The sequence below is a fragment of the Euprymna scolopes genome, chromosome 11, assembly GCF_053919585.1.
Source record: "Euprymna scolopes isolate OS-2025 chromosome 11, ASM5391958v1, whole genome shotgun sequence".
Lineage (NCBI taxonomy): Eukaryota > Metazoa > Mollusca > Cephalopoda > Sepiida > Sepiolidae > Euprymna > Euprymna scolopes.
The window spans coordinates 30027052-30039909 of NC_136492.1; the positions used below are offsets into that span (position 1 = coordinate 30027052).

Consider the following 12858-nt stretch of genomic DNA (forward strand, 5'->3'; position numbering starts at 1 on the left):
GATTAATACGATAGTACACATTTCCTGAAATGAAAAATGCAAATAACATTTTTAATGCCACACGGTGAGAATATTAAAAAAGAAAATTCAAAGCAAAGCAACAAAAATAAAAACTCCGCTCGCAAAAAAACGGATTTGCGTGTGTGAGAGTCAACGGAACGAGCAAAACAACAGAATATAACGATATCACTGGTGTATTCCATTATTCCGTCTCTATATAATTATGAATAAAACACCACGCTCCGGAATAACAGAATAAACGAACGCGAATGGTCATTCCGTATCTTCTGCTAGAATAGCAGTTTGATATCCCAGCGGCCACCATTCGATATGGCCGACTAGGGTCGACGTTTACGTGCGCTCGTCTTGTCGTGGTGCTGTTTTCGCCTCTCACATGTTATCGTTCGGTCTGTTTGTAAAACGAGAGTTCGCCCTATGTTCTGGAGAGGCTCCAGACGTGTTTTTTTCCCCCTGCAATCGTCTCTTCTTGTTCAGTTCTGGGAGGAACTGCCTGGAACTACCATTTACGGTGCCACCAAATAATTTGGTTAGGTGGTGCTAAAAAACGAAATTCTATCGGTGGTTAGTGCTTGTTTTCTTTCCCTCATCCTCTCCTTCTCTTTTTTTCTGTCTCTCTCTAGAGAGAAAGAGAGAATAATAATAAAGAAGAATATAACATTACATAGTCATAAAAAGTACTACCAACTAACATACCCTGATGTATATATATAAATAAACATCTGTGTGTTAGAATGACGCTGATCGCCGCTGTGAGCCGTTTTGTTCGGAGGTACGCTTTTAGTCCGGAGATCTTGGTGCTATGTGTGCTCCTGTTTGTGTTATACAATTCAGGTCGCTTTCATGTGGAACCCCTTCGTAAATACTTGGAGAAAGCTCGTATCAAACTGCAACTGAGGTGGTCGGGCAGGTACGACCAGATTCCCGAGGAGGGTGAGAAGGAAGTCACGGAAAAGAAAAGCAAGGCTTCCTGGGAACTCCTCAAGGGAAATGTCGCCATTTACGCAATCCAGGGCCGCCGCCCTCATATGGAGGATCGCTACAATTTTGTAAACAATCTTGACGATACACAAACCTCCATCTACGGTATCTTCGATGGACACGGCGGAGAGGTAAGATGCTTGTACTTCTACATAATTTGAACCGAACAGTTTTTTTCTTTTCTTTTTTTTTTTTTTAACCCTAACCGAAGGTTTAGGTTTAATTCAGTAAACGTCGGGTTCGTTCGGTTAAAATTCTGATAAATGTGTCAATAAATGAAGAAAAAAAAAAAAAAAAAAATTGTAAAACTCTTAATTACCCCCTCCCCCCCTTTTATTTTTAGGCGATTCCACTCTGGAAACCTAGAAAAAATAAAAACATTTTTTCAAATTTCTGATTTTTTTTTTTTTTTTTAGATTGATTGATCGTTTGGATTCTTCCGGCTGCTGTTCTCACTTTTAGTCTTATTTTGACAACGTTTCGGTCGATGTAACCTCCTACTTTTTTCAGACGTATCCTGTCGAATTCGGCAGCCTTTCTTCTTTCGAACGAACGAACCCCTCTTTACTTAATCCACGATCGAAATTCCGTGCAGATTCTCGAGTTTGATCGGATACACCTGAAGAAGGCCGGAGGTTACATCGACCGAAACGTTGTGAAAATAACACTCAAGTTAAGAACAGTAGTTCGAAGAATCCAAATAATACGAATTTTTTCCGAGTGTTTATTTAATTTATTACTATTATTATTTTGGTAAATTCATAGATTAACACCCTCCGTTGAAAAGAGCAGTTAACTATATTTTTAGAGGGGGTGGGGCTATGGAAGATAAATCTTGAGCGTTTGTAGTTTTATTTTACGATCTTGCCACTCGAACTTGGGGTTGGTTATAAAAATATTTACTTAACTGCTATAACAAGCTATAGTGGAAGTTCGGAAATGAGAAATCATTTTATGTTAGATATATATACGAAACTGATCCTCTAAATATTAAAATAGTTGTTGGTACTCATTGGGCGTTGAGTTCCATGGCGACCAGCATAAAAAAAACACGCGTCGCTCCCTTCCTGACGCAAGCGCACGTAACACTTTTTTTTATTTACTGACGTTGTCGTAGTAACTAAACGATTATCTGTCACATTATTTATTTATTTTGAAAAAAGTTTCTCTTTATGAATATTAAAAGAAAAATTACTAAACATTTATTAATAATGTCTCTTTTTTACAGACATTTGTTTTTAAATTTCTTTTTAAATGACGACTTTTATCGACTTTTTTCTTTTAATAGCATTTGCGGATGGGTAAAAAACGAAAAAAAATAATTAAACCATTTACTGATAATTTCTCACTTTTACAAATATTTTTAACAAATAAATGTTATCAAAGTCAAGATACCGAGAAATTGTCAGTAAATGATTTTTTTTTTCGTTTTTTACCCATCCGCAAATGCTATTTAAAAAAAAGTCGATAAAGTCGTCATTTAAAAAGAAATTAAAGAACAAATGTCAGCATACCCATCCGCAAATGCTATTAAAAAAAGTTGATAAAAGTCGTCATTTAAAAAGAAATTAAAAAACAAATGTCTGTAAAAGTGAGATATTAATAAATGTTTAGTAACTTTTTTTTCTTTTAATATTCATAAAGAGTAAAGCTTTTTTTAAAAATAAATAATTTGACAAATAATCGTTTAGTTACTACGACAACGTCAGTAAATAAAAAAAAAAATGTTACGTGCGCTTGCGTCAGGAAGGGAGCGACGCGTGTTTTTTTATGCTGGTCGCCATGGAACTCAACGCCCAAGGAGTACCTTGTTTTTTTTTTTTGTTTTTTTTTTTTTGTTTTTTTACTAAGTTTCCAGGGTGATTAAAGGTAATCGCCTAAAAATAAAATTAAAATGGGGGGGGGGGCAATTGAGTGTTACAAATGTGTATTTTTTCTTCATTCATTGATTCATTTAGTTTTAGTAAATAATGCGTCTAATTCCCTAAAATGCCACCTTAATTCCTTCCTCGCCGTTTCTGAATTCCACAAATTCCTGGCATTCGAAGAATTCAGCAATAACTGCATTTTAAGATCGCACTAAAATTTATCTTAAAATGTTCTACAACACCATTCACCGTGATTTAACACTTTGTTCCAAAAGTGTTACTTTATTAAAAGAAAAAAAATCAATTTGTAAGTTTATTTTTTGGAAATCTACCCTTAAAATAATCTCGATGGAAATTATTATGGTGAATAAAAACGGAAAAAGTATAAACAGAATTAAATGTTATGTAGTAACAAACGAGTTAATAAAAGCCCTCCTCATGTTAAGAATGTTTTTCTAAATAATAATAACGTTAAAACTCCTTCTTTACATGAGAATGGCGAAATCCTTGTTAAATCTACGTTCAGTAGGAAATTAAATATAATTAAATCGTGTTATTTCTAAGCAACTTTGAATCATAAACAAACATAGGGTCAGCCCCTTTATTGATCCCCTCCCCTTACGAGGACAAAGTTAGACAAAAGGCCGGATTTTAATCTGAGGAAATTCCATCCAGTTCCCCCCGCCCCAACCTCCAAAAAAGAGATATTCTAGATTGAGATTTTTAAAAATTAAAATTGCCTCAGTTTAAAAGGATTAGTTACCCTCTTTGATTTGTTTATAAAGTTGACGACTGTGTTTTCCTGACAACTTTTCATTTCAGCGTTTTTATGTGTACGTTGAAACTAGCAATTATTTTACTGTATTTTAATGTTTTGTATTTATTCGATGAAATATACCTAAGTTTAAAAATATTTTAATAATCCATTTCACTGCAAAAAAAAAAAAAAAAAAAAAATACTTGACTAAAATAGGATTAACACCTTTTTTTGGAAAGCATATAGTTAAAACTGAGTGCTACTTTTGCAGAATAGGGTCCGTGTTATTTTTGTATAGAATTTTCAAATTAAATTCAATATTGACAGTATTTACTTTGGTTATTAAATTATTAGGTGAAAGTTGATAGTTACAACACGACCTGTTCGTGTTAAGAATAAATTTCTAAATAATGTTATTTATTATTTCGGCACGGTCCGTATTCTGCATAACTATCCCGAAAAAGTATGAGAAATTGCTGCCGAAAAATGAAAATGATTTTACTACAAAAAGATAAGTCGAAGCCGAAGCAAACCAATCGTCTGAGAGTAAGCATGGAGTTTGTTTACGAAAGTGCGCAAAAACACGTGACACTTTTTAACAAAATACATCGAAATATATTTTTAGAAAGCGATATCAGTTGCTTTGCTAATATATTTAAAATTGTACAGAAGGCAGTTAATGGTAAATCGTAAATTTACGATTTACCATTAACTGCCCCCCCCTTATGTTAAGCTTGAAACCGACGGTACCAATGTTTTTCTGGCCTTCTGTACAATTTTAAATAAATAAATATTAAGCTCTTATATCGAAAAGGGTTTTTTTTCTTTGTAATCGAGCACTTTGTTGGAATTCTTTCCAAAAAAAAAAAAAAAAAACAGTAAACATAATGCTATTTTCAAAGTAAGAAATGATTATTGTGAACAAAGTTCACGTCGTCCCAACGGTACATCGCACATCGGTCGGTTGTTTATGAATTTTTGTGTGATGAGTTTCTACTTTAAATATTTGGAATATATTAAAACGATTAGCTTCTCAACTGCCAAATTTTATCGACTAGTTTTACCAATTTTTTTCAGACAGTGCCAGAAATAATTATTAACCCTTATCCTCGAGTAGCTTCTGGACCTTGATAAGTGGCGACTCCTTTGTAAAAGTAAAATAAAATAAATAAAAATAATCTAACGTATTAATATGTTATGTAATCTGATTTTTACGGATTTCTTTTTATTGCAAATTTGTTTAATTTTTTGTTTTGTTTTTATTAATGTTTATTATTAATTTATTATTAAACGAAGTGTTTATTAAAAAAATATTATTGCTATGCGTGCGCCGAACTTATGGTTAAGCGAGGTTATGTTTTGTTTTGTAAGAAATAAATAATAAAAATCCAGCTGAATATTTATTAAAAAGAAGTCCGCAAAAATCAGACAAGTTAATACGATGAATTAATTTGCCCTCATCGTTTTGAAAATCAATCAAACCTGGTCGATAAAACTTGGCAGCGATTTTAAGAGGCAAGTGCTCTTAACTCGAAGAATATAATCGAAGTAAAAACATACTTTTTTCATTGAAAAACTGGTGATTTTTTTTTTTTTTTTCAAATTTTAAACAGAGGCTACGATTTTGGTTCGTTTTTCTTTTTCTTTCTTTTTTCCCCTGTTTTCTTTACCCCCCATTTTCTTTCCTCTTTCTTTTTTCCCTTGTTTTCTTTTCCCCTCATTTTCTTTCCTCTTTCTTTTTTCCCTTGTTTTCTTTTCCCCCCATTTTCTTTCCTCTTTCTTTTTTCCCTTTTTTCTTTTCGCTTTTTCTTTTCCCTTTCTTTTTCCCTTTTTCTCCTTTTTCCATTGCCCCTTTCTTTTTCCCTTTCTTTTTTCCTTTTCTTTTTCCCTTTTCCACTTTCCCCTTCCCCTGTTTTTTTAGATGGAGTTCACCACTTATCAAGGCCCAAGGGCCACTCGGGGATAAGGGTTATTGTGTGTACAGTAATCAATGGGATAGTGTAGTAATGGTATTGGAGAATTGATTAAGTGTCATTACTTAAGGGGGAGGTTCATCAGGAATTTGTTTGTGTTGGACTTGAAGACATCCAGGTTGAAGTCGAGAGGGAAACAGGCAAGCGGAACAGAGTTCCACAGGCGTGCAGTTCTAAGAAAGAAGCTTTGTTCATGGAATCTACGTTTTGATTTAGGCACAGATAAGGAGTGGGGAAAATTATTGACAGTGGTTTCAGCTAGTCGGGTGTTTTTTTAAACAGATTGGCGAGGGGGGGGCAGAGAATGGAGCTCAGACGAGCAGCACTTGCCATGGAAATAACGATAGAACAAAGATAGGCTCGCTACGTCTCTTCTGTGGGAAAAAGGTTGCAGGGAAGAGAAAAGGGAATCCCCCACCAAGCCACAAAGTCTATTTTGTACTCTGTCAAGGCAGGATAGGCTGTTTTTAGCAGCTCCTGCCCAGATGTGGCAGCAGTACTCCATCCTTGGACGTCCTTGGCTTTTATATAGATAGAGAATTGCATCATTAGTGAGATATCTTCTGGAGTGGTAGAAGGATCCCACCATTTTCCCAGCGACCTTGGCAACAGACTTGATGTATGTGTTCCATTTAAGATCAGGAGTAAAGGTCAAACCTAGAAGCTTATCAAAACATGGGGCCTCCCCTAGACGAGAGCCATCCATTTCAATTGATGCCAGATGGGGATCAGAGCGTTGATGATGTAGAGATAGGAGCTTGGTCTTAGATGCATTAAAGGTAACCAGCCACCTCTTCCCCCACTGTACCACGCGCTCAAGATCAGAGGAGAGAGAATCAGAGAGAACATCATCATTTACGGCCTTTGATGTGTTGCCATCGTGTCATCAGCATAGATATCAATAAAAGATTTTAGTATGTGTTTTGGAAGATCATTGATGTAGATCAGGAAGAGAGTTGGGCCCAGTATGGACCCCTGGGGCACTCCAGCATTAATACTGTGGGCCTCTGATTTCTGACCATCAACCACTACTCTTATGAGCCTATCAGAGAGAAATGACTTAATGATTGAGAAAACATTTCCAGTAATACCGTAGCTGGAAATCTTGTGAAGTAGGCCTTTATGTCAAACCTTATCGAAGGCCTTTGATATGTCAAGAGCAATTATTTTTCCCTTTCCCTTTCTTTTTCCCTTTTCTTTTTCCCTTTCCCTTCTTTTTCCCTTTCCCTTCTTTTTCCCTTTTCTTTTTCCCTTTTCTTTTTCCCTTTTCCCTTCTTTTTCCCTTTTCTTTTTCCCTTTTTCTTTTTTCTTTTTCTTTTTTCTTTTCTTTTCTATTTCCTTTCTATTTCCTTTTCCTTTCTTTTTTCTTTTCCTTTTTTCTTTTCCTTTTTTCTTTTCCTTTTTTCTTTTCCTTTTTTCTTTTCCTTTTTTCTTTTCCTTTTTTCTTTTCCTTTCTTTTTTCTTTTCCTTTCTTTTTTCTTTTCCTTTTTTCTTTACCTTTTTTCTTTTCCTTTTTTCTTTCTTTTTCTTTTCCTTTCTTTTTCCCGTTTCTTTTCCTTTTCTTCTTTATAAGTAAGGTGCCTGATAGGTTCACTAAGCCTTTAGTAGTACCTAAATAAGATGTCTTCTGGCTTATGTTGGAGTGGAGGAGTGTATGGTACTTTTCTGGCTCATAAAAACCATATTCCCTTTGTGGAGAAGGATTGATGGATTACGGAGCCGTCCAATACACCCTTACGGGGAATAACGACAAGATGAATGCGGGAAATTTCGGCGATCACGCATACTCGACTGAGCTTCAATTTATGGTCCCCCCTCGCAAAACTTTCACAAGAAACACTCGTCTAGCTGTAAACACTATCAATAATTCCCCCCACTCTTTATCTGTGCCTAAACCTAAACGTAGATTCCATGAACAAAGCTTCTTTCTTTGAACTGCACGCCTGTGGAATTGTCTTCCGTTTTCCTGCTTTCCGGCTGACTACAATATGGTTGTCTTCAAGTCTAACGTAAATAAGTTCTTGATGAGCCGTTCCATATAAGTTATCAAATTTAACAAATTTTCATTACTAATGATTATTATATTGTCCAATTTCTACTGTACACTCTTTAACCCTTATCCTTGAGTGGCTTCTTGGCCTTGATAATGTGTTGATACCTATGAAAAAAAAAAAAAAAGAAAAAGTCCAATGTGAACAAGTTCTAATTGAATCGTCCCCCTAAGTAATCCAAGTTACAAAATTCCCACTGTTTACTATGCTAAAATCACAATGACTAATGTATACCTATTAACCCTTATCCTCGAGTGGCCTCTGGGCCTTGATAAGTGGTGACACCCATGTAAAAAAAAAAAAAAAAATACTCACCTACTCGAACGTGGCCTACATAAATAGAATGCCGTTCCAGTAACGTCGCGTGACCCGCTGACATCGCAAAATGAAGTAAAATGATCACTGTTAGGCGATAGACGACTACGGGGATAGTTATTGTTTGTTTCAATTCTCAAAGAAATTGATGAAGGATTTATAAAACTTGTCCAAAAGTGACTGCAGTTTATTTTCCGAAAGATAAAGAATTATTTTATATTTGGACACGTGCAATTAAAAGTGGTTATATTTTTGCCGGGAAAATACTGAAGTTATATATATATATATATATATATATATATATATATATATATATATATATATATATATATATATATATATGATGAGAATAATGGAAATAGTATTCCGACGAGATAGAGAAATAAAAAAGGAACAAACCAAGTTATGTGTTTTGCTCTCTTGCAGTTTATCTAAACCAAAATATGAGGAAAATACACGGGACATATTTGGTAGCTTCCAAATTATGCAGTCGAAATTACCTAAATTATTAAACAAAACATCTTTAATCGTGTTAGTAGGTGAAAAATTTCCGCCATTTTGTTTAGATCAAAACGGGAAATTACCTCCTTTTCAAATTCTCCTGTTTTTTTTTACGATCGGCTTCATCAAATTGTTTTTTTTTTGTTTTTTTTTTTCTTTAATAAATAATTTTCTACCTTATCAATTTTCGTAATTTTTGGATGGAATCATCTTGAAAATACGAGGAATACGTAGATACCATTTTTTTTATGTGAACTTCAGTATTACGATTTCCGAAATTTCGTCCTAATAGTGTAAAAGCGCCAAAAAGTCAGTTTACGAATATTCTCATTTATTATATTTAAAGATAATATTGAAATGAAACGAACAAGAAATCGTGGAACGTAATTGGGCGGGGTCACCAAATTGACTGACACCATCTATTTCCTATGGCGTGCCAATGATGGAGACAATAAGCAATAGCCGTTTTTTTATTGTACCTATTTACAATGCCTCTCCACCGGACAGAGTTAGACACCAGGGTCGTTTTTTTTTAACAAGAAGACTCGTAAAAATAAGTAGTTTATAAGTAATGTCGAAATATTCCAAATAAGTGATGTGGCTGAAATAAGAATTAAATGTTTTCTATTTTAATCTAAACTTGACGATAGGATTAAAATTTCAAGTGTTAAGCCAAACGCCATTCTTTTCAAGTAAAAAAATTCATTTAACAAATTACTGTTGGAAAACAAGTTGTGACGTATCCCTTTCTTTTTAGTGTCATTCACATTATCAAGAAAACTCGTGACTTGACTTGACATCTCTCATAAATAAAAGCGTAACTATCAATCACCCCCTCCCCCCAAAATATCTAAATGCTTTGTCGTGCGAACGTGTAACAAAACCTGATCTTCTCCACCACGAGAAAATGTTACAAAAAGTCGGAAGGGGGGGCATATCAAAAACCTGCGCACAAGTGATGTGTACACTTTGACTGTCAAAAATGCCTGATTAGTCCTGTTGACGTTTCCCAGTAGGGGTGTCTCGGTCAATTAGTAAACTAATACTTTCTCAAACAGAGAAGGTAAGACTGGGAGGATGAATCTCCTGAAATGGCACTGAGCCATACCTCAGCCCGACAGATGCAAGATCATCACCTTCTTAAAACTGTTCCAGACTCTGCCAAACTGATTGTTGACGATATATTCCCAACTTAAAACTAATTGAAGAATCTACAATAACGTTGCTGTTAATAATGGCACATCTGCTATTCCCCCTCTTTAATATTCTTCAGGCTATTTCATCTTCTAAGAATAAGGCTTATTTGTTTGCTTATCTTGCGTTCGGTTTCTATAAATATGCTGACAATTCTTCTCTTGATGATTCTGGTGCTGTTCTTCCGGGTTTTCCTTTAAAAACTGATCACTGTCATTATCACCCCAAAAGTGGTTGCTAAGCTTCTTTCTGATCTTGACCAGTCTAAGGCTTCCGATTTTGATTCTATTCCTGTTGTTGTTTTCAAACATTTTTGAACTTTCTTCTATCAACTCTAAATTATTTCATCTTTATCGCAATTTCATGTAATAATGCAGTAATACTTAACTAATTGCGGCATGGCAATTACGTATGTAACGTTGTTTTTAATTGAAATCGACATAAAAAGTGCATTGGGGTTTAATGAAAATTCATTTCTTCGACTTTCGAACAATGAAGAAACACCAAACATTTAATCTATGTCGTTAATGTGACAGTTTTTTTTTTTTTTGAGGGGGGGGGGGCTATGTTTGCATCAATTTTGCACTTGTTTTTAATTCCTTTCTTGTTGGAAAAAAAATCCCTTGATGTCCTTAGCTTTAAAAATGCGGTTGATCAGTCTGACTCAACTAAGTATCGTCTTGTTAGTCTTCTCTCTTTTATTAAAAAAGTGTTTGAAAGGTTGGTCAACTGTAAGTTTATTTTCTATCAAGTCTGGGCCTGTATAGTGATCTTCAGTATGGCTTTCGAGGTATTTGATCTTTTAATTGTTGTAAGTGAGTGGATCTATTGGTTTAGAGATAATTCAGAAGAGGAAAGGGTGCTTGATATTTCTAAGATATTTAACAGTGTGGCATTAAATTCTTGTACATAAACTTCAAGGTTATCGTATTGATGGTGACGTTCTTGACATTATTAGTTTTTTTTTTCTGTTTGAAGCTTTCCAGTAACTTTGGATTGTGTTTTATTCTCTTTTCTTATTAATCCTATGGCCAACACTGTTTCTTCTCTACATCAACGATCTTAAGAATAGTATTCAGAAGGTTACCATCTATGCTGATGTTGTTTATTGCGTATCCCTTGTCCGTTCATTCATTCGTCTGTCTGCACTTTTCTCAATAACTAGGCCTTGGAATTTTTGGAAATTTTGCACAAACATTAAACATGATATGAGTAAAAAAGTAACAGAACAGATTTTCCGGGAAAACTCTAGGGGTGCCTTTCGGGTTAAAATGGCTAAAATTGACACTTTTGTGTTCATTAAAAAAAAAAAAATTTGATAACTTGGATTTTTAGAAAACTTTCTGAAAAATTGTAACTGATTTCTATATAATTTTGTTTATCTATACTTCGCGATAACTCTTGAGTGTGCCCCAGGGGCTCTTTTAGGGCTAATAAAAACACTCCATTTTTGGGACTATTTTACCATATTTGTCCAAAATTTTCTGTGTATGTCTATTTATTAGCAGTTTTGCATGATGCTGAACTCAAATTCAAATATGTTAAGACCTTGTGGACTTTTGGGGCTAAATGTGGGGTGAGGGCAAATGATGGATTTAGTCATTTCTGTTTCATGGTACAGAACTCAAATTTACATATGTTAAGGTCTAAAACTGCACCGTTTGTTCATTTTCACCAGGATTTGAAATCCCCTGAGGACTTTTGGCGCTAAATGAGGAAGGGCGCAAATGCTGAACTTAGTCATTTTTTTTTATGCCTCATTCAGTGTGCGCTCACGGGGGACCATGCATGCTTCACTTGTTCTTCTCTGCAACCTCTTTCTCATAGACGTGACATTGTTAGTCTCAGTCCTTTCTATAAATATTAATATGACATGTGTTCTTCAGAATTATCTGATCTGTTCCCTCTTTTCTGTTTCAATTCATTTGACTTGGTCTAGTAGTCTCCATCAGTTTGCTGTTTTGATTTTTTTTTTTTTCAATATCTCCAGTTCAATAAGATGGCATACTGACATGAGCATTTCTAATGGCAGTTTCCTGAGCCTTACTACTTCCGTGCTGGCTCATGATAAATTGGGAGCAGGTGTTTTGTTTGTGACACCATCTATAGAAGATTGCAGTACAGGGCTAACCTGGTTTTGGCTTTGCAACAGAGAACCCCCCCCCTTTTCTAAATGTATTGGTTTTATCATGGCTGAAGAAATTCATTTATCTTTTGTTAACCCTCCAGGTTATCAAAGAGAGACTAACAAATGCTAACTTGCTCAGAGGTGACCTGGAACTCTGCAGGGAAAGGGTGTTCATACCTGCTTATCTAACTACAAACCGTTCCTAATATTCACAAATGGTCACCCATCTGATACTGGCCAGGCTCAACGTTGCTTACGTTTGATCTAACTAGAACCTATATGTCAACATGATTATGTTGTTTTAATACCAGTATTTTGTTTCCAAAAGTTACTGCTTGTGAAAGTCTTTCTGCTAACTGTTTTTCTCTTACCTGTAATCTTCATCTTTTCAAGACCAAGGCCAATAGATATTTCCCTGTCTTTGTAATAATTCTTTTTTTCATTCTTGTTAGCTCTTTGCATCAAGTGGCTTCATGCCTTGTCTGGATTGATTTCATCAAAAAGCACAAAAAGAAACCCAAATATCTATTGGATATCCAAGAGCACTGCCCCATTCCTCTGCCTGCCACTACATGAATGAGAAAATTCATCTTTCCAATTTTTTGGGAGCACGAAACCGCCATAATTACCTGACTTTTAAAAACTAATTAAAATCTGAATTTTATTTGATTTCGTTTTTAATCAAATTTATTTTATACCTTAATTTATTTAAATTATATCCCCATTTACTTGCCTCTCCACGAGGACAAAGTTAAACACAAGTCGGCTTTTAATGAGAAAAATTCAGCTCCCCAAGAAAGGGACAATCTAGATTGACACAAAAATTTAACAAACATTACTCGGTCTAAATGGATCTTTGATTCACTGATACAGTTCAGGACAGATACTATACTTTGAGTTATCTATTTGCAAAAATATAGAAATACACTTTAATAAATTAAGCACAAGGCTATCAAAAGTGTGTTGGTGGAGGGGTAGTTTGCTATTGTATGTATACCCTGTTGTTAGTGAGAATGATTGCAGTTGCCAATAATATAACATTTACTCTATAGAGGCCTTCCTACTTAAAATA

General features: G+C 34.8%; 1 protein-coding gene across 1 annotated transcript in view; it reads left to right on the plus strand.

The window, feature by feature from the left end:
- Positions 1-269: 269 nt before the first annotated feature.
- The window catches only part of LOC145287820 (protein phosphatase 1L-like), a 138355-nt gene continuing 125766 nt past the window's right edge, over positions 270-12858 (plus strand). The window contains exon 1 of the mRNA XM_080135682.1: positions 270-1130. Coding sequence (XP_079991808.1) covers positions 753-1130 — 378 coding nt within the window. The 5' untranslated portion in view covers positions 270-752. The remainder of the gene's footprint in view (positions 1131-12858) is intronic.